The sequence below is a fragment of the Sus scrofa genome, chromosome 14 (assembly GCF_054392235.1).
Source record: "Sus scrofa isolate SSC_HxYL_T2T_F1_AM1 chromosome 14, Sscrofa_HxYL_maternal_Yorkshire_Landrace_v2.0, whole genome shotgun sequence".
NCBI classification, from domain to species: domain Eukaryota; kingdom Metazoa; phylum Chordata; class Mammalia; order Artiodactyla; family Suidae; genus Sus; species Sus scrofa.
Genome location: NC_139396.1, coordinates 81,933,114 through 81,954,944, shown reverse-complemented (window position 1 = coordinate 81,954,944; position 21,831 = coordinate 81,933,114). Strand labels below are relative to the sequence as shown.

Genomic DNA, 21,831 nt, shown 5'->3' with positions numbered 1-21,831 from the left:
CTGTCGAACCAGGTTTAGGATCTGAGGAACCAGGACAAGGGCCAGGATGTTAAAAAGACAACCATCCCCAGGCCACGTGGTCTTTCTCAGACAGAGGTGGCCTCCCAGCTTTGTGCTGGACCAGAAAAACTGGGGAGGCCACCAAAGTCCTTGGTCCACCTGCCATGGGACTGCCACAGCCAGGGGTCAGCACCTTCTTCAGCACCTCCATACACAGGGTTCACAGTCGCCCTGGCCACTGAGGATGCGAGACTGCTGGGGACCAAGGTTGCCAGCTACAGTAAAGCCTCTTAGAACCAGAGCTTTAGAAATGAAAGGAAACTTCAAGGTACCAACCTGAACCTTTTATTTAATAGATGGGGATTTCATAGATTTCATAGAACTGGGAAAAACCTGCGCGGAGAAAGAGCAAGAAAAAGACAGAGAGAGAGAGAAGGAGAGAGAAAGAGGGACAGAGAGACAGACAGACAGAGACAACAGTGGCCTTGCTGGTAAGTAATGGAAGTAACTCCTTGCTACTCATCAGGTTTACAGGAGAAAGGAAGTGGGGCCAGATGCACACAGAACCCCATGTGTGAACATTCCTTCAAAAGCCACAGAGGCAGAAAGAGCCCCCAGGAGGCAGGATTTCATACTCCAGGGCCTGGCACAATGCCGCAGGGAACAACACCTACTAAGTATTTATTCAAAAATGACTGAATGTCATGATAAAGTGAAGCAAACTCCTCTGTCCCCCAAGGAGTGTCACTGCAAAGGACACTAGAGATGGCAAGGGCCACAGGAGGCTGTGTGGGGACAGAGGGCCCAGGCCACAGGACCAGAGTGGCACCTGTTCTGGGATGGGTCTGTCTGGCAACTGCCGCAAGTGTGTGCATGAGCAGACCCAGGCCCGGCCCAACCTGAAGCCACCAGTCTGTGGGGCAGGGCGGGCTGCTGCTGCTGCGGGACAGACACATGTTCCCTCCACGGCTCTGAGCACAGGCGATTAGCAGATGCTCAGATGACTTCCTGGCTGGGTGAGGCAAGGAGCAGGGAGGGGGGCATATAATCACCCTGTGCCTTGGCCTGGGCCACAGCGGGGCTGGGCAGTGAGGTGGGGGCCGCTGTGCGTCCTGACTGTAGAAAGCAGTGGGGCAGGAGGTGGCGGCCCAGGCCAGGGCTCTGTTTCATCAGCCTTACCTCCACCTCTCCTGTGCTTTGTCCCCTGCCTGCTCTGGTCCCAACCTCTGACACTGGTCCCATCACAGAGTTCAGGAACCTCTTCCAAAACGTGTGCCCATTATGTCTGGAGCAGAGCAGAGCCAGGGAGCAGGTGGCAAGGCTGGCACAAAGGGCCGAGCTCCTGCTGCTATTGGTGGCCTGTGAAGAAGGCGTCCTCAGGAGAGGGACCCTGCGGAGGCTAGGGGTCCTTCTGGGATGCTGCACAGTGTGTTCTCAAGAGACACAGCAGCTACCTCTGTGCCCACCATTCTGGTGAAGCCTCTGGCTGACCCTGAGCCCTGAGAGCTGTTTACAGCTGTTATTTCACCGGAGGGGCTGGAGCAAGAACACTCTGGGGAAGGGCCGGCTACGCCAGTGCCCCAGTGAGGAAAGGAGCATCTGGTGGGGCACAGTGAAAAAGGCAAGTGAGCAAGTTCACTGGTGACCAAATCTTCCTTGGCCTCCGAGGCCCGGCCCAGGGGCTCACCTGGATGATGAAGCCGGTGGACGAGCACTGCCTGACCCAGAGGCTGAATTTCCGCTTTTTCCTCTTCCGAAGTTCACGCTCTGTGCACGTGGCAATGAACACAGGGTCCTCGTCAATCAGGGGTTCGTGTAGCACCTGCCAGGAAAGAAAAGGCAGTGATTCTCACAGAAGGCAGCACAAGCTCCAGGAGGGGCAGGGCCATCAGATTTGGGCTCCAACCTAGCTTCTGCCTTTGACCAGCTGTGTGACATTGGTGAAGCTACTTTACCTCTCTGATCTTGTGTCTCCTCATCTGTAAAAGGAAGTATCAATATCTACACCAGTATTTGGGAGAGAATTAAGTCAGAAACTGTATGCAAAGCACCTACCAGATATTTATAAATGGAAATCATGATAACAGTTATTTTTTTATTGGGCTAAGGTCCCCAGTCCAAACTGTCACTTGGGAGAAGGACTCCAGCCAGGGTCTCGACTTCCAGCTGGATGTGCCCGGTGGGGGTACCCATTTCCTTTCAAGGAAGACTGTTTGCTGATGGATGATGGATGCTCCAACCACTCACTGACTCCAACCTGACCTACATTTCACCTGAACCTACCAACCTGACTTCTGTCCCTCGAGAAACAAACACATGAGCTCTTTAGGTATGCAGACAGCTCGCATGCTGGCTCACGACCTTCTTTTTCCCAGGCTGAACACTGTCTTTCTCAAAACCGTTCCTGAAATGACCCAGTTCCCTCATTGCCACAGCCCAGCCTCTGGCTCCCCTTCAGGTTGTCGTGTCCTTGCAGACGTGGGATTCCCCAGGTAATTTTTATTTTCTCTTTTTTAAATGTATTTATTTATTTTGGCTATGCCCATGGCATATGGAAGTTCCTGGGCCAGGGATCGAACCCGAGCCACCGCAGTGACTACGCCAGATCCTTAACCGGCTGAGCCACCACCACAGTTTTAAACTTACTTGGCCTATTGCCACTTCTTGATGGCAGGGAGATAAGACTTTATCGATGACAAGATAATAAAGTAAAAAGAAATGGCATAATGAAAATGGGTTCGGGTGGAGAGGGACCTCTGGGTAAATTTTAGGAATCTGATACACTTGTCTCCAAATCTAATTTCAAGGTTACTTACGAATTGATAAGCATGTGTGCTGTTCACTGTAAGGATGAATGCAGGCAGTACTATGATTTCGAGACCTCCGCACCACGCTCCTGATTGGGGGCCAGCAAAGCCCAGCCCAGCCCATCACCTGCTGTAAATCAAGTTTCACTGGAACCCACTGTGCCCATCAGGGACATAGCGCCAGTGGCCGCTTTCAGGTTACAAGGTCCCAACCCAGACCACATGGCCCCCAACGTCTGAAATACCTGGCCATGGGCAGGAAAAGTGTGCCAACATCCACTCCCCATCAGGGCTTTTCAACTTGAGAGAGAGCAAATGTGTCACCCAGAAATATTATAGAAATGTGATTCTGACTCAGGAAGTTTGGGGCAGGGCCTGAGTGTCTGCATTTCCAACAAGCTCCCAGGTGGTGTCAGAATGTGGCCTGACAAGGGCAGGGGGTGACGTTACCAACTGTGACGTGGCAATTGCCTCCCACTCTTGTGTTTTTCGTTGTCGTTGTTTGTTTGTTTGTTTGTTTTAGGGCCAGACCAGCAGCATACGGAAGTGCCCAGGCTAGGAGTCGAATCAGAGCTACAGCTGCCGGGCTACACCACAGCCACAGCAACACAGAATCCAAGCCGTGTCTGTGACCTACACTACAGCTCACGGCAGCGCTGAATCCTCAACCCACTGATCAAGGCCAGGGATTGAACCCACATCCTCATGGATCCCAGCTGGGTTCATTAACCGCTGAGCCACGAAGGGAATACCCCCACTCTTATATCAATGCTACCTCGAATGCCGCTTCAAAACAGCCGCCCTGTAAGGTCTGGTCTTAGATGTACCTACTGGCCCCTTCAGTTTTCTGTTATTGGAGGCAGGGCACACCAAGCCCACTCTACCCCACCCCACCCCCCAGCCTGGGCTCACAAAGAGGAGGCTAGAGAGGCTGACCGCACACCTGCTCCTTGGCCCACTGGCTCCAAGGGGCTCATGAGACATTCCAAGCCTGTCTGGAACCACTCTAGCTGGTTGGGGGGAAGTGGAGCAGGGTGGGGGCAAGACGCCTCCCCCTCGGCTCTTCCGAAAGCCAACATCCTGTACTCCACTGCACTCATCACAAAATCAGTTCGAATTTATGTTTAATCACATGCCTCACCAAAGCCAAAGAGCCGGCAACAGCTCCCGGCACTTGAGGGCTTCTCCCATTTTCCAGCATCAGTATGTGACTGTGGGACGGTCACCGCTGAGCCAGCACAGGCAGAGCGCTCTCCGGAGCTCTGAGGTCTGTGTGCCAGAAACCCCGTCCGTCTCCGCCAGGCTGCAGACCGGTCAGCATGGCATCACCCGGGTGTCTCCCAGGTCCCTCCTGTGTGTGACCAGTCTGTGTTGGGGGTGGCAGTGGTTATGGAGGAGACCAGGCAGCCACGTACTGACTTTCGTGACCCTGCCCTCAAGCCCCCCTCTAACTCCTCTACACCCCAGTCTCAAGCAGACACAGCGCCTCCCCATTCGGAGTCTGTGTACAAGCACTTGTGCATGGGCACAAATGCCATGGGGGTTACTGGGAGATTCTGGGGGCCTCTGAAAACTTCATAAAAGCTCTAGGTTCTCCCTCAATGGTCGCATTTACTGGAATAAAAAGGCTCCAGAGCTTTCAGGCCGGGGGTGCGTGTGAGGGTGCTGTGTGCTGAGGTGGGGTTATGTGTCTGGCGGGGATGCAGAGCCACTACTGGGAGCCTGGGGCAGAGCTAACCACATGTCTGATGTGGACAGGATGGGACAGAACTCTTTCCACTGGTCTCATCGGGCAGAGTGAAGACCTTCCATGGAGCCCTGAGGCCTGGCAAACACCCCTTCTCCTTGAAGGGAACATTCCAGACCCAACAGGGGTTTCCCAAGAGGGAGAAGCTAGGAAGCCAGGACACCTTTCAGGCTCCCAGCTTCTCCACCCAAGGGTCAGAACAGGAACCCCCTTTCTTTCCTAAGAGGCAGACAGGCCTTTGAGAGGAGAATAAGGGCAGGACATTGTGATGCTGGAGGCCAGCAGGAAGGCCACATGCGCAAGCCCGGAGCACAGGTCCTTCTCCACAGTGAGGCCAGTGCTGCCCTGTGCACACCCTGGGGGAAGGGGTGGGTCAATCTGCAGGAACCTCAGCTCGCATGTTCCAAATCCACTGCACACTGCAGCTTCTAACTGCATCGCCTATGACTGACCTGCCCCGCCTCCTGACACAGGACTGGCTCAACTGGGCCCAGAGTCGAATGAAGAGGAAACTCCCTGGGGTCCTCAGCCCACTAGTAAACTGACCCACGGGACCTCTGACTTTCCCTCTGCCTTGTGTTCCTGATGCTGGGTGGGCTGTGCTGGGTACCATTTGCCCCCCAGAGGCCCTTCCCACCCTTCCTACCCTGCCCTGTGGCTGGAGGTCAAACTGACCAACTGCACCTCCAGTGTCTGGCTTGTGTGGCCACGAGGGGGCATGAACAAGAAATGGGGGGCCCCGCCTGACTGCCCCTGCTGTTGAGCTCCAGGCTGCAACCATCACTGCCCCCAGTCCCACTCCCTCTTCTCGGCAATGGCACAGGCTGATGGCAGCTTCCCACTGCTGGGTGGCCTGGGCCCTTTGCCACCCAGTCATCTCCCTAAAACGTGACTGTCCACAGCCCCCACAGCCAGTACCCCCACCGCCCTTCCCGAACACAGAATTGGTTTCCTGCTGGGATCCTCAACAACACACGAAGCTCAAAGCTCGGGATGGAAAGTGGTACCTCAGAAAACGTGACTGTCCACAGCCCTCACAGCCAGTCCCCCCACCGCCCTTCCCGAACACAGAATTGGTTTCCTGCTGGGATCCTCAACAACACACGAAGCTCAAAGCTCGGGATGGAAAGTGGTACCTCAGAGGGCACATAAGTTTGCAAGTACAAAGGCAAAAGTAAAAATTACATACAAAATTTAAAAAAAAAAAGGGGGCGAACACCCAACACACACAACATGAACAGAAAGCCCTTTTCCAAACTGAACCTCATATTCATGCCCTCCTTTCTCAATCTCATTAACTGGGAGCAAAGAAGAGATGTGGGCAGCAAGAAGAAAGTGCCCATCTGAGCCACACAAAGCAGGGGGGCAGCACTGCCTCCTTGGATTCCCAGGCCAAGAAGGGCTGAACCCATGCAGATCGGAATTTGACAGTGGGCACTGCAGTGTGCCTGCCAACTGCCCAGACTCTGGGGACACACATACAGGCACGGTGACGGCCCTGTATGCAGATCTCAGGTGTCTGATGCTGCCATTACAGAAGGTTCAGACAGCACGGAGCTGGCACAGGCACACACACAACAAACATGAGTACAGCAAGGGGCCTGCACGTGGCAGACACACAACAAATCCAAATACAGCACGAGGCCGGCACAGGGCAGACACACAACAAACATGAGTACAGCATGGGGCCAGCACATATCAGACACACAACAAATGTGAGTAATCATGGGAAGGCTGGCCACATCTCGGGGCTGGAAGGACCCTCAGCAACCTAATCTCTGGGCTGTTAATTATCAACAAGAAGCTGGTGGGTTGAGTCTTGAAAGACACTTGGGCTGGGCGAGCCCACAGCCCTCTCCCCAGCTCTTCGAATGTCTGACACCAAGGATGGCCAGGATACTGTTTGTTCCCCTTGCATCCAGCCAGCAAGTCTCTGGTTCAGCTCATTTCAACCAAGCAAATACTCAGTGAAACAAAAAATAATGTCCCAGCCCTGTCTTTGGTCCTACAGGGCCTGTTATAAGGTAAGCTTGTGTCTCCCAAGACCCCAGTCCTGGTGGGAAGGAAGGAGGGTGACACTAGAGAAGACAAGACAAAGCAGCATCCGCTGCCCTGTAAACAGCAGGTGGTGAAGGGGTGGGGGTGGGGGGCGAGGATAGAGGAAACCCACAGGGAGGAGGGAACGCCTTCCAGGCCTCAGAAGTCACAGGGCAGACAATGGAACCCTGAGCCGGTGTGATCACAGGACGGCTGTGCAGAAACGGGAGAATGGTTCTGAGAGCGTCTAAGGCTCCTGGGACCTGGCACAGGGCTTCGTCTTCCCCACAAACACCCTCCAGTGGTTCTCAGCTCTGCAGAGAAGGCAGGTTAGGGAACCCGGGGAGGCTCTAGAAGAGGACTTCAGAAGGAACTTGGGGCTTGTTACGAAGGCCCTGAAGGAAGAGTACGAAGAAAACAGGGCAGATGAGTGGGTTTTTACACTTGTAAGTGAAAATGATGTAAGATTTTGTCTCTGCCTAGAATAGGTCAGAGAGAACAAGGCCCACGTGGGCCCAGAACGTCCTGAAGTTGTGGTTAGAGAAACCTCCAGAAAGAGCCACCTCCGAAGACCACCAGACCAGCAGAGCAACTGTGAGGGCCTTTCTGAAACGGTCTTCCACAGCCAAGCGGGGGAAGGGGGGTGGTGTAAGGAGCTGAGAGAACAAACTCAGCCTCCAGGAAGTGAGGGAAGGAGTGAGGGCCAGGACAGCAGGGCTGGGGCACCGCCAACTTCCAGTCAAAGGCTCCCGGCCCTTCCCCGTGCGCCAGGGGACCCAGCAAGAGAGTACCCGCGTCCCCCCATGGCCTAAGGATACGGAAATTCCGGGCTCCTCCCCATCATCACCTAGGAGGCCCCTCGCCCCCTTTCACCAGCAGCACATGAGCACCAGAAAATCCACATTACCCTGAGCAAACCATAGTTTAAAAAGAAAATGTCACCAACAGGGAGGGGAGAAGGAGCAGAGCAACTGCATCTCGGAGAACGATGCTGAACATGGTGAGGGCTGCGCGCCCATCACCTCCCCCAAGTCAGCTGGGGACAGGATGGGCTCGTGAGATGGGAGTCGAGCAAGGATAACCAGAAGGGGAGGACGCCCATGGTCACTGTCGCCTTCTTGCCCCACGGCTGCCCCCGAAGCAGCCTCCCCAGCTCCCAGCCTCACCTGGGTTTGGGAAGGCCTGAAGGCAGAGTCGAAGCTGGTCTGCAGGGAGTCCAGGAAGGGCTGGACCTTGTAGAGGCCGTGCGTGGTCTGGCTGGAGCGGAAGGCCACGACGTGGAAGTACTTGAGGATCTTCTCGAAGCGGGCCTGGCTCATGACCAGCGCCAGGCTGCGGTTGCTATAGAAGCCGCCGCTCCAGATGCTCAGGACCGACTCGCAGTGCGAGGTGCTGGTGGAGATGACATAGCCCAGGAAGGCCTTCATCTCCGGCAGCGTCACGTCCACCCAGGCCCCGTCACTCCCGAACCGCTCTTGGAACTTGCGGGCGTACATGTTGGTCTGCACCACCATGTTCTTGAGGACGTTGTCGGGGACGAAGAGCTGGAAGAAGTCCATGGCGCTGGCACTGGGGGGCATCTTCCGGGTGGGACCTGGAACAGGCAGGCCAGCGCTACCGCCACAGCCACACACACACCCCGGGACGGGATGGGACAACACACGTCCCATCACATCCCATCCCCGGGGCCACCTCCCGACATCCTCCTGGGAGCTGTTCTGCCCTGTCCTCTTCCCCAAGGCAGGTGCCCCAAGACCCAGGGTCCCCGGCACCCTGAGTCCCAGCTGCGCTCTGCACACACCCTGAGACACAGATGTGGCACATCCAGAAATAGTGATCTGAAGAGAAAGGCACACAGGGGAAAGGGCTGGAGACCCAAAGACACACTGAATTCCTAACACAGGTGCCCGGCATGGCTTTTGGGCTCTTGTCTCCTTGTAAGTTACTATGACGGGGGAAATCAGAAGGCTCTCACCACTTGGTGCCTGGAAGATTCCATTCAGGGGAGAGAGCAATTTGTCAGACTTCTCTACGTGCTGGCTCTACATTCATTAGTAAGTCAATCTGGAGGGGCTGGTTTAGATAATTCCACCAGTGCAACAAAAATCTGACACATTTTTACAAATGCGGGACAGCCTTTAGAAACACACACACACACACACGTTCATTCTTAAGAGAAATAGCTTTCAACTCCATGGAAGCCAGCCTAACAGTAGGCACAGGCTTGCAGGAGGAAAGATTGCTTCCACTGCATCCATATAAGTGATTCTTTGCTTTTCTTTTCTTTTTTTTTTAGGGCTGCAGCATACAGAAGTTCCCGGGCCAGGGGTGGAATTAGAGCTGCAGCTGCCGGCCTACACCACAGTCAGAAACATGGGATCTGGGCTGAGTCTGTGACCTACACCACAGCTCACGGCAACGCTGGATCCTTAACCACTGAGCAGGGGCCAAGGATTAAACCCGTGTCCTCATGGATACCAGTTGGGTTTGTTACAGCTGAGCCATGACGGGAACTCCCATACAGTGATTCCTAATAAAAGCCATGCATAGTCATCATAACTTTAATCGCCACCAACCCCCTCACCCCAACTCCCCACCAACCTGCCTCTACTACTGATTTAGGCAGTCTCTGAAAAACAAGTTTTCTACAGCAAAATTGAGATTGATAATGTACACAAGGCATCCCAGGGATTAAATTCAGGTGGACACATTTGGAAGTCAAAACCCAAAATTTGCTTCTAGCTAAGTGCACACCATTGGATAGATTCCTCCATCACTCCCATTTGTAAAAGAGGCACAGTCAGGAGTTCCCATTGTGGCTCAGCTGTAACACATCTGACTACTAACCATGAGAATGCAGGTTCGATCTCTGGCCTTTCTCAGTGGGTTGAGGATCTGGCGTTGGTTGCTGTGAGCTGTGGTATGGGTGGCAGATACAACTCGGATCCCCCATTGCTGTGGCTGTGACATAGGCTGACAGCTGCAGCTCCGAATCGACCCTTAGCCTGCGAACTTCCATATGCCACAGGTGTGGCCCTAAAAAAAAAAAAAAAAAAAGGCACAGTCACAGCTGCTGTGCAAGGCTGTTGTGTGGGGCAGGATTGGGGGCTGGGGGTGGGCAACGCACTGCTGGACCTCCGGAGGTACCAAAACCTGGGCAACCTTCACCGAGACGTTAGCAACAGAAATCCACTGGTGGCGAGCTGGGGGCTTTAGAATGCTCTAACAGCCTTCATTTTACAGGAGCAGCCGCCAAATCCCAAAGCACCAAGTGGCCATCACATTCACTTTCGCCACCCATTTCTGGGAAGGGCTCCAGGAGAGCATGGCGCCACAGGGCCAAACTGGTTTCGAAGGTGATGTCCCTGGCTGCCGTGACAATGAGGCCAGGGCAGCAGAAACAGCCTGTGGCTCCACAGCCACTCTTACTGAAATCATTTAATTTCAACGAATTGTGCAGCATCCAGCGGATGAAGCCATAAATTATTCAGGGGTAGCGCCCGAAAAAGAGGAAAATTGCTTTTAATTGCTCCATCATGCAGAGTCAGCAGAAGGGAATTTTCTCTTTCAATAGTTATGTTTAAAGGCATGGTACCTCCTAGGCCATTTCAAGATGAATTCACACAGCCAACTCTGGCCTGGCCAGCTGCTTAATGAAGAAACTGGGAAATAGCTGATAGCCTCTTATCTATTTAGTTTTGATTTATAAGCATCCTCCACAGCCTCTTGTAGCTGTTGTGATTTCTAGCACGTGAGGTGTTGGCACTGGCTGGTCACTGGGAAGGAAGGAAGGGAGGAGGGAGGGAAGGGGGGGATGGGGGAGTTAATTGCCATCACAAACTTAACAGCTCGGCCGTTTAGTAACAGGACCCTGGACGTGGACAGATCCCCAGCCAAGATAAATCTCCCTTACTTTTGATTCATTTGTTCAGTGCTTTTCAGGATATTAAGTCATGAGATGCTTCCACCCTGTGAGGCATCACTTCATCCCACAGGTGAGGAAAGAGCAGCTTAGAAATGGGAGGACAGAGCCCAAGGTTGTCCACTTCCAGGTGCCTCACAGCTGGAGTGACCGTCGTTCCACTGGGCTCAGAGCACCTGCTGTAACCCTGAACAGCACCCCTGCTGCCTCACGCATGTCCCCTCTGGAAGAGAAGGGAGTTGGCTGTTTGCACACACAACTCCAGCCAGTGCATAGTCCTCCCACTGCCCACCTCCCTCCACCTCTGCGGTGGCCTAAGGAGGGTCACAGAGCCCAGCCAGGGGCAAGTCAGAAGGGAAAGGAGACTGCATGCTACAAACAAGGCAGCTCAGCACTGGGGCTGGAGGACCAAGGGTGAAGGGCGGGTTCCCGCCCAGGCTTATCCTGGCACCTGGGCTCTGCGTGTCGCTGCTGCAGTGCCAGCTAATAAACTCACATGATCCCGTCCTCACTCCCACCCACCCCATCACGTTGCCACGCCTCTCCTTCGAGGCCATCCTCACCTGGTCCCTTGGTCTCCAGGGGATCAGACCCAGGATGTCACGGCAGGCCCACAGACCAGGGCAAGGGGGGCCACCAAGAGTTGCTCAGTAATGCTCCCTCCCGCAAAGGGGCTCCCCCAGCCCACCCCAAGCTAGGAAACGCAACCCTCTTCCCAGTAGTGACTAGAGAGCAGACGCTCTGTTTGGAAAGGGGACTGTCAGGCAGGGTGGCTAGGGAACCATCACCCAGTGAAGACCTGAGTGTCATCATGACTCTGGGAACAGAAAGGAGTCAGACCCGGAGTCCTTGGCCCAGGAGTCTGGGTGTAGTGAGGGGGGCAGGGAACAGAGAGTCCTGGTGATGTCAGGCTGGGGAAGCTGCAGCCACAAGGGTACCCTGACCAGACTCTGCCCCATGGTCTAGGAGGCTCCCTGCAGGGGAGAAGAGATGGGTTTTAAAAGGCATTGGGTGAAGAGGTCCCTGGTGGCTTGGTGGGTTAAGGATCTAGTGTTGTCATTGCTGTGGCTCTGGTTACTGCTGTGGCACGGGTTCAATTCTCGCCCCAGGAACATGTGCACACCATGGGCGTAGCCATAAAAATAAAAAATAAAATAAGGAAAAAGAAAAAAAAATTAAAGTGTGATGGGTGCAAAGCCATCAGTGGGGTGGGGGCAGGGATGCTACAGAGCATTTCAGGCAGTGAGAACATCTCATGCAAAGGCCTCACCTGCTCATCACTTCCATTTGCATCAGGATAGGAAAAAGGCTACTATCTCCAGCTAAATGTGTCTGGACTGAACTTCAGGTTTCCCCCAACACCTGTCCCCTCCCCTTTGCTCCTCCCCATCCGGCCCTCCAACCCCCATTACCTCAGCCAAACACCTGAACCACCGTGGCTCCCCGGTCCCCCACACCCCTCACCCAACCCAGAAGCAGATTCTGCACCCCCACCTCCACAGCGTCACCAGCTCTCTCACCCAGGTGGCCGCTGCCTCTGGCTGGGACCATAAAAATAACCTCCCCCAAGGGCCTCTCCGTTCTCCAAATAACCAACAGCAACAAGACACATTTTTTTTTAAATACATAATCCAGATCACAACACTCCCCTGCATAATTAAAACACCCCCACGATTTCACTGCACTTCCAGCAAATCCACATTCTCCACCCAGGCTTAGGGCTCAGGTATGCAGGTGAAGCGGGTGTCAGGCTGGGCTTTGGCAATGTCCTTCTATCATGGGGCTGCCTGCAGGGATGCAGCCCCCCAGCCTCCAGCTTCATCAAGCATCCCCACCTCAAGGCTTTCCTGCCCACCCAAGCTTAGGCAGACCCCAGGGCACGGCTTCCCTCCCCATGGTCATCAGCCTATGGCTATTTCCCCAGGGGTTTAAACTTGGCCTGGTCTGCCTCTGCTGTCCCCTCAGAGGTCAAGGCTTGTCGTGTCACCCTGCATTTGCTGGGCCCAGTACTTGGTGGGATGTCTAACACACCCCTGCTGCCCCTGGATGGACAGTAAGCACACCCACCCGGGAGGATGGGCATTGTGTTGAGGGGTGAGGTGGGCACGCCCTCAGCCACACCTCCCTGAGGACACAAGCTGGGGTGGCCTGGAGAGTGGGTGGCCTGGAGAGTCCTGGGTGGGAGACACCTGGTCAGGGCTGGATGTGGGAGGTGGCGTGTCATAGACCCCTACCAGGTGCCCAGCCTGGGTGAGCTGGCTCCGGATCTCACTGGGTTTCATTCCCTCCCTCCCTCCCTCCTTGAGCAGAGGAAGATCACTGCAGAACTCCTGGCACTTCTGCATCTTCTGATGACTTTTCCCTTCCCTGTCCATGGCTACTGGCTGTGTGACCTTAGGCAGGCCACATACCCTCTCTGTGCCTCAATTTCCTTATCAGTTAAATTGGAGTAAGAACCACACAGAGTGAAAGTTGCATGACCTTGAATACAGCCAGTGGCTGTCCTGCCCAGTCTGCCCTGAGGCCCACTGGGCCAGGTCCACAGGGAGCTGCTTCTGCTGCTCCCTTCCCAGCCCCCACTACACAACTCCAGACCTGAGGCAGCCAGACACCCCAAGGGTGGCACTGCCCCCCACCTTGCCCTGTCTAGAAGAAAAGGCTGGCTTTGCGTACTCTCGAAAGCACAACTTTCAGAGACTGAAGCATTCACTGTGCGATGACACGTGCATTTGGGGATACAAACTGTCAGCGGGTTCACAATATATGAGCAACACAATATTTCGAATTAAGTATAAAATAATGAAACAGGAGTTCCTGCTGTGGTGCAGCGGAAACGAATCCGACTAGGAACCAGGAGGTTTTGGGTTTGATCCCTGGCCTCGCTCAGTGGGTTAAGGCTCTGGCGTTGCTGTAAGCTGTGGTGTAGGTTGCAGACGCGTTTCAGATCCTGTTGCTGTGGCTGTGGTGTAGGCTGGCGGCTACAGCTCCGATTAGACCCCTAGCCCAGGAACCTCCATATGCTGTGGATGTGGCCCTAAAAACCAACAAAAAGTAAAATAATGAAATAACTTCTCTCCAGGCCAAATCAAAGGGGTACAAAATCATAACAGGAGCAGCCCACATCATCACAAAAACATTGCTTTACTTTGCGACACTGAACAAACTTAAGGCATTCCATTCCATAACCAAGTAATGCAGAAAACAGCCCAACACACTGCTCTTACTGCAGCTGCAGCTGGCTGATGCGCAGGCCAAGCCATCTACCTGACAAACACCTGAGGTCCACATCTTGGCTGCAGAATTTAGCCACACTGCCTCTCAAGAGCTCCAGAGACTTCTTTCCCTGTTCAGTGCTAAGTGACTCGCAGCAAATTCAATTTGCAGCTGGATCAAGGAGTCTCCATGCAAGGGAGGAGCCTTGGGCTGAGTCCGGCCTTGCACTGACATCCCTGGACATGGATGGGAGACAACAAGACCTATGTCACCAGGCAGTGGTGGGACAGCACCAGCATCCCCACCTCTGTTTAGGCTGTTGGGTGCCAAGCAAGGAGGTGCTAACAGGCCATGTGGCAGTCGTGGAAGCTCAGCCTCGAAGGAAGAACTCGGGGGGATCTTTGGGCTTCTCCACACAGTTACAAAGCTACACGCACGGGGCTAGGCACGCAAAATGTGCCGCTGTGGGAATCCTGTTTCTGCACTGAAAATCTACGAGAGCCTAAAGAAGCAAAGAAACCAAAAGCAAGTGGCACAGGCCTGTCCTGACTGCTGGACCCGCTAGGCCAGGCCAGAGAGGAAGAGGGTCTGTGGAGAAGTCAGAGGCCCAGCAAGGCCCCAAAGGAAAGGATCCGGCCCTTTCCAACCTAAATGAGAAGGTAAAGGTCATATCTCAACTTGGCCCCCAGATGGGGCACGTGCTTCTGCTCAAGGGCCCAGCCCGGCCTGAGCAACAGCACCATGCAGCTGCATCAGGGGTGTGTGTGGGCACAATGGTTGTTAACGATGAAAGGACTTCAAAGAAAACTAAGTGGATCAGACAGTGGGGTAGGTGCAGGGGGACTGCTGGTCTGGGGACTGCTGGCCCCTATAATCCAGGCTTGGGCCAGCTCCCGGGCTCTTCCCCCCAGCGGGCAGTAGGCTCTGCCTGGTCCATGCACGTAGTGATGGGGAGGTGGGTGGTCCTGGCCTCCCTCCCCAGGACCTGTCAGGACATGCGTGATGGGAGACAGGGTAAAAGGTCCCCCTGTGGGGCAGCCCTCTCCAGCCGAGGTAGGTGGCTTCTGTCATCTACGCATCTAATAGAGGAGGAGACTTCTAGACAGGACGACAGCCCAGAGCACATGGACAACTGCACTTCTAATGCTGTGAGCCCAGGAAAGGGCAGGATGCTCCCAACTCAGTGCTCACCCTCTGACATAGCACACCACCCAGGAAGGACAGTGCTCTGACCACGTTTACACAGCAGTTCCAGAACTATGGGCTTTTTCTAGATTTCTCTCCTGTTACAGGGGACCCGAACCAGGAAAGGTCAACCACTGAGCACAAACACAGCTATTCTTCATCCTCATGCAGGAAGACAAAAAACTGGAGTCAAAAATCCAAAGTGAGGAGTTCCTGTCGTGGCACAGTGGGTAACGAATCTGACTAGGAACCATGAGGTTGCAGGTTCGATCCTTGGCCTTGCTCAGTGGGTTAAGGATCCAGCATTGCTGTGAGCTGTGGTGTAGGTTGCAGACGCGGCTTGGATCCCGCGTTGCCGTGGCTCTGGTGTAGGCTGGCGGCTACAGCTCTGATTGGACCCCTAGACTGGGAACCTCCATATACTGCGGGAACGGCCCTAGAAAAGGCAAAAAGACAAAAAAAAAAAAAAAAAAAAAAATCCAAAGTGAAAGCTGTAAGGAGACACAGAACACAGTAAACCACACTCAGCAATGCCACACAGGTCTCCCCACCAGCAGCCCCCACATCCTCTTGCTTCAGAAGAGTGCTGCATATAAATGCTCAGGACACACAACGCACCTTTCCACGGGAGCCCATCCGATCGGAGCAGACACAGAAAGGTTGGCATCCTTCATAGAAACCCTAATTACTGCACCTCTTCCTTAGACAGAGATATTATCTGCAACAGATCCCATGAACAGTGGACTCCTCTGCTGGACAGAAGACGATCAGCACACACAAAGCACACGTCCCTTCTAGAGACCTCAATAAGGTCACATGAGTGCCAGCCAAGGATGTCTCAGGGCCCTCCAGTAGGGGGCCTCGGTCTCTTGGCCAGCCTAGCCTTTCTCCAGGTGCACCCCAGCCCTACCTGTCCCCTGTGACCCTCGCTCTGCAGTACCGCCAGGACCCAAAGTGACAGCTGCAGTGCCAGGGGATACACATTCAGGGATGACCCCTCTCAAGAGAGCTTTCGCTTGAATAAAAGCATCAGTAACTGTGCAAGCCTTCACCTTTTCTGGCAGCAGAGAAAGAGTGGCCAGCAGGTGCGGAGAATGGCAGTGAGTGGGGCTAAGATTTGCAGATTCGGGTCCTGCTCAGATACCTACAGAAACATCACCCAGGTGCTTCCAAAGCTGATTTGTGCAGATGACATCACCACCCCCCCCCATGCAGACAAAGGCCCTCACCTCTCCCAGAACAGAACAGGACCTCCCACTCAGGACAGGTGTTGACCCCTGGTCCAGAGACAGCCAATAGGCTCTGGCTCCTTTGTCAATTCCAGTGGTTAGTAGCTGCCTAGACTCATGTTAAGGAGGATTCTGGAACCCAGTGGGGACTGGGGTAAGGGTGGTGCTGAGACTCACGGGCAAAGCTTGCTGCGTGTGAAAGCACCAGGTGCGGGGAGGCCATTACAGGCAATTTCCACCTTTAATACTTTTCTGAACATGATTTCTAGAAATGACAGATGTAGTTAAACACATGGCCTTTAAAAACAGAAAAAGAACAGCAAATGATATTTTTTTAAAGAATGGACACTTGAAGTCCTGATGTCCTTCTAACCTTTTCAAGGCAAAGGACTGGTTTCATCTACAAAACCAGAGTGGGATTAGGGGATTTTGTTTTGCTTTTTTTTTTTTTTTTTTTTTTTTTTTTTTTCGCTTTTGCTTTTGAGGGCTGCACCTATGGCATATGGAGGTTCCCAGGCTAGGGGTCGAATTCGAGCTACAGCTACAGCCACAGCCACAGCAACACGGGATCTGAACTGCATCTGTGACCTATGCTGCAACTTGAAGCAATGCTGGATCCTATACCCACTGAGCGAGGTCAGGGATTGAACCTGCATCCTCACAGAGACAACACAGGGTCCTTAACCCGCTGAGCCACAACAGGAACTCCACAGAATGGGATTAGGGGGTTCTAGGATCCTTTCTGCAGTGATATTCTGTGCATCAAGGCCTGTCCGCTCCAAGTATCAACCTCTACTCCTCCAGGAGGTCATGTGAGGCGGGGGTGAAGTTGAGCCCCAGGCCCCGTTCTAGAGCCCTCAGCCCCCACATCCCAGCTCACTGCCTGACACACATCCCATCACAGCAAGGGGCTAAGGGCCCTGGGGCAGGAGCTCTTCTCTCCTTCCAGCCCCTTTTTCTCCTCTGGGATACCACCTCTTCCGACCTAAATATCTAAGAAAGAATAAGAGAGCAGACAAGCAAAATACCCAACTTATGGATTACTGAATGCAGTCTACACCTTGGGTTAAATTTTTAATGAGGCTGGAAAAAATTTAAAAATCCCCCCAAAGTGAACATGGAAGCCAAACAATCACCTGGCTTTCCATTGGTCATAAACACTCCTCTCTGTAACCAATGGTGGTGTTTGTCACAACTCCAGGCAGGAAAAGCATCCTGAGCAGATGTTGGCAAAACACAGGCAAGGGCCCCATCAGGGGGGTGTGCCAGTGAGGGGAGGGGGCAGCTCAATGCCAAGCTCCTCCACTCACACTCTCAACTCCAAGTAGCTGTGAGTTGCTTCCACACCCAGAAAGCAGGCTGGCAAGTTAAAATTTCTGCCTTGAATGCTTTAGATGTACCAAGGAAAACACCCTTCATCCTCCCAACTGCTTATATGTGAGAGGGATGGGTGGTCAGACAAGACTTTGAGTTTTCATCAGAGCTTTCCCTTCCTTTTGGCTGTTTTTTTTTTTTTTTTGCCATACCCACACCTGTGGAAGTTCCCAGGCCAGGGATTGATGCAGGTACAGGAACACTGGATCCTTCACCTGCTGTACTACGCAGGAAACTTTCATGTTTGTCCTTTTTTTTTTTTTTTTTGTCTTTTTAGGATCACACCCATGGCATGTGGAGGTTCCCAGGCCAGGGGTTGAATTGGAGCTGCAGCTGCCGGCCTACACCAGAGCCACAGCAACGCAGGATCTGAGCTGTGTCTGCTACCTATGTACACCACAGCTCATGGCAATGCCATATCCTTAACCCAATGAGCGCTGCCAGGGATCAAACCCATGTCCTCATGAAAACTAGTCGGGTTCGTTAACAACTGAGCCATGACGGGAACTCCAATGTTGTCTTTTTTAATATAGACAAACCACCTCATGATGAAACAGCAACACATCCAGGAGGCTGTGGGCAGACCCAAGTCAGAGAGGGCATCTCCCTCCCTCCCCCAAACATGTACCATGTCAGAAGCCATCATGGGTGCTTCGACATAAGATGTTTTGTATCCTCCCACACCCACTGGGGGCTGGGAGTACAGCTTCTGGCACCAACGGCCTGTGTGTGACTCTGCCACTTGTTAGCTATGGGACCTCGAATGAGATGCTTCCTCTGCCTGCCTCAGGCCCTCTACCTTACAGAGCTGCGGTGACGACAAAGATAGTTAGGACTCACCAGGATGGACTCGGGAACTGTGGGTCATTCCCGCTATTGTTATCATTCTGTCAGGTGACATGAATCAGCCAAGAGCAGTGCATGGGCAGAGGACCTTGGCATGTCCAGGCCGGAGGCCGCGGACTCCTTCCTTCCTAAGGAGGCTCCATTCCCAAGAACACTTTACAGAGCAGCTCTGTGGAGGTTCTCCAAGGGGATAATCCCAAGGTGCCCAGGGGGCTGCTCCCCACCACCCACCAAACCCGGGGCTCACCTTCCAGGATCGGCCCGCCCTCCCCACTCTGTCCACGCCACAGGCTTCTTACAGTGAGGCCCTGATGACTACAGAAAATGATCATCCCAACCAACAGCTCCATTTACAAGTGGGCAAGCTGAGGTCCTGGGTCCTGGTTTCCTCTGGCAGCCCTGGCACGCTGCAGGTGGGCCTCACCGCTGTCACTGCCATCGTGTAAAGGTCTGTTCCCATTACGCCACTGAGGATTCTCACCCCAACCCCAAGGATCACTTTCAGCACACACACCACGGGGCCAGGGCCAGCTGCCAGCTGGCTGTGGGGAGCACTAGATGAGAGCATAGACACCAGGGGCCGGAGCGAGAGAGGGGGCAGCAGATGGAGACCAATGGGCTCTTGGCAGCTTCACCAGTGATGGGCATCCAGGTGCCAGGCAAATGGCTCAGTTTCCTGGTCTGCAGAGTAAAGGGACTGGACTAGACCACCTAAGGTTCTTTCCAGCTCTTTAAAAAACATGATTAGGAGTTCCCATTGTGGCTCAACGGGTTATGAACCCGAAATACTGTATGTAAGGATGTGGAGCTGCAGTGGCCTCACTCAGTGGGTTAAGGATCCTGTGTTGCCGAGGCTATGGCTGTGGCTGGCAACTGCAGCTCCAATTTGACCCCTAGCCTGGAAACTTGCAAGTGGTGCAGGTACGGCCATAAAAAGAAAAAAACGAAACAAAACATGATTGTTGTCCACAGCCAGGAAGCAGGCCCTAAGAAATCTACAGAGACAGTATGTTGCTTACTGGTTACTGGGGGTATGGAGGTGAGGGGTAGAGGGTGATGGCCTATGGTTAAGGGGTTTATTCTTGACATGATACAAATGTTCTAAAACTGACTGTGCTGATGGTTGCTCACATCTGTGAATATCCTAAAAACCAATGAACTGTAGACTTTAAATGGGTGAGTTGTGTGCTCAGTAAATCACGTCTCAAGAAAGCTGTCACCTCTCCCCCAGAAAAAAAGAAGAAGGCCCTGACTTCACTGCTCCTGCTGCCAGAGGGGTTAATGCCCTCCCACCCTGGACTGTCAGATGTCCCCATATAGCTCCCAGCAGTGCCTGGCGCAGACCACAAGCTCAGGGAGCAGCAGCTGCAGCGACCACAGCTGGTCAGGAAGGGCCCTTCTTCCAAGGGAGTCCTGGAAGCTGACCTGCCTCTGGTGTGGGCTCAGTCCTGCCAGGCCAGGAGAGCCCCTTCCTAGCTGCCCAGCCCAAGCAGCGGGAGGAGAGCTTGAGTGCTGGGGACAAGGGCTGGTTTGAATGCAAATTTCTTGAGATGCAGGGGCGGTACCTCGTATCTCCAACCGCAGGGCAGGCGAAAGTCCTGCAGGCCACTCAGTGTGGATACTAAGGCTGCATCGCTGGGCCTTTTGTGGAATCAGGGAAGGGAGCAAGGATGCAAAGAAGAAACAGCAACCCACGTGGAACAGAGAAACTGACGGTGCAGGGTGTGTGATGAGAAGCAGCCCTGATACTGATGATGCTGACATCACAAGGAGGGCGACCTGGTTCCCAGAGGCGTTAGGGCCTCGCTGGGGCAGCTCTGCCTAGAGATAGATGGCTCCTTGGCCGAGCCTGGCCAGGCGCTGAGCTGATTGGTGGCTGCTCCTGGCCCTGCAGGACTAAGCCCACACCAGAGGCAGGAGAGCCCCCCGCCTCACTTCTAGGACCCTCTGAGGACCCCCTGCACCAACAGAGCCCAGGGGCTGCAGGCAGGCAGATCTGACTATCAAACAAAGCCCTGCAGAGGGTACTTAACCCCACAGAGTCTCAGTTTCCCCAGCAGTAAAATGGGGATGATAGGAGTGCCTCCAAGAGTGTCTAAGAGGATAAAATTAAACACTGCATGTAAAGAACAGAACAGCGGCTGGCACATGATCAGACTGGAAACAGTACCGGCCACTGCTATGGATGCTGCCCGCCATGGGCTGACACTGAGCGGGTGCCTCTTGACACAGACTCGGTGATGAGACTTGAGGCTCTCTCCTGAAGGCCAGAGAGGACAATGAGGGTGCACCAGCTAGATGAGGGGGGGGGGGGTGCTACATCTCCAGAGACTGAGTATAAAAAACGCAGACTCCTTGTTAAGGTCTCATTCAAGTCGTTCACCCCAAGTCCACAGCCAGGAGCTCAAGAGAGCCCATCACAGGGTAACAGACAAAAACCGTCACTTTTGGAATCAACCATCAAGTGATTTGGGGGACTGTTGTTCAGACATGTTGGTTTCCAATTATGATGTAAAACCACATGGGAGACGGGATCTGACTGCTTTGCACCTTCATCGCCTCCAGGATCCAAGATAGCACCAAGGAGTCATACCATCTCCTGGGCCAGAGGGTCATCAGACGGTTCTTTCATTACTGAGACCCACTGTCACACTGATGCTGAGAGCGAAGGAGGCAAAATGGTGTCCCTTCATTGCCACCCCCCCCCCCCCGCTCCCCTCGCGCGAGCTGGTGTCCCATTCTTTTTCCCTCGGCATTCAAAACCCTAGCAGCCACCCGCAGCCACATGGATTTTTCCTGTCTGCTCACCTACGCCCCCATGCATGTGAGTCCGGAAAGAAAAGGCGTGGGATTCAGCCTTGTGTCAGGAAAGCTGGGTTATCTCCTTTGTGTGTGGTTCTCTGTACAAAGGTACCTCTTCTCTTTTAATCTCCGTTTGAACCCACCTGCTCCTTGCCCACTCGACACAAACCTCACTGGGACCAGCGCCCTGTACAGTACAGCTCTGCCTGAACTGCTGCCCGCCCCGAGCACAGAGATGCCCACAGCCCACCTCCCCTTAGCTGGGCGCTGAAGGAACTGGGGCAGCACCGCCAACCACAGTCCACACCCCAGGACCCCTGACTCTCACCCCAGCTCCAAGCTGACACCGCAGGGTCTGCCTCAGGGCCAGCGGGCCCACTCTGCTCCTCCCTGTTCCCTGCGTCCATGCACAGCAGCCACTAGGTGGCTCAGGCCACCCCCAGCCCTTCGTCCAACCCCTTCTTCTCCCCAGGCAGGCCCTGCAGCTCCACATCCGCCCTCTCCCAGCCATCTGTCCCTCCGAACAATGGCTCCCCAGGCATCTCCCCAGCGCCTTCACATCTCCAGCCTCCAATCCCCACCCTCCCCTGCCAAATGTTTGGAACATGACCCTCCTTATGCCACAGCCCCACCTGAAGTGCCCCTTGGCCCTGCACTGCCTACAGAGCA

The 21,831-nt window shown here is 54.0% G+C and overlaps 1 protein-coding gene across 8 annotated transcripts in view; it reads right to left on the bottom strand.

Annotated features, from left to right (window-relative positions):
• The window catches only part of PGBD5 (piggyBac transposable element derived 5), a 313,156-nt gene that overhangs the window by 27,770 nt on the left and 263,555 nt on the right, over nt 1-21,831 (bottom strand). For 4 of the 8 annotated variants that reach the window (XM_084996896.1, XM_005670977.3, XM_084996897.1 and 1 more), the window contains 2 exons: nt 7,758-8,185; nt 1,688-1,822 (listed from right to left, as the gene is read on the bottom strand). In XM_084996896.1, the coding sequence (XP_084853022.1) occupies nt 1,688-1,822; nt 7,758-8,185 (563 nt within the window). Of the gene's footprint in view, nt 1-1,687; nt 1,823-2,522; nt 5,562-5,690; nt 9,013-11,440; nt 11,921-21,831 lie in introns of those variants that run through there. The other 4 variants (XM_084996899.1, XM_084996900.1, XM_084996898.1 and 1 more) reach the window with 4 other exon arrangements.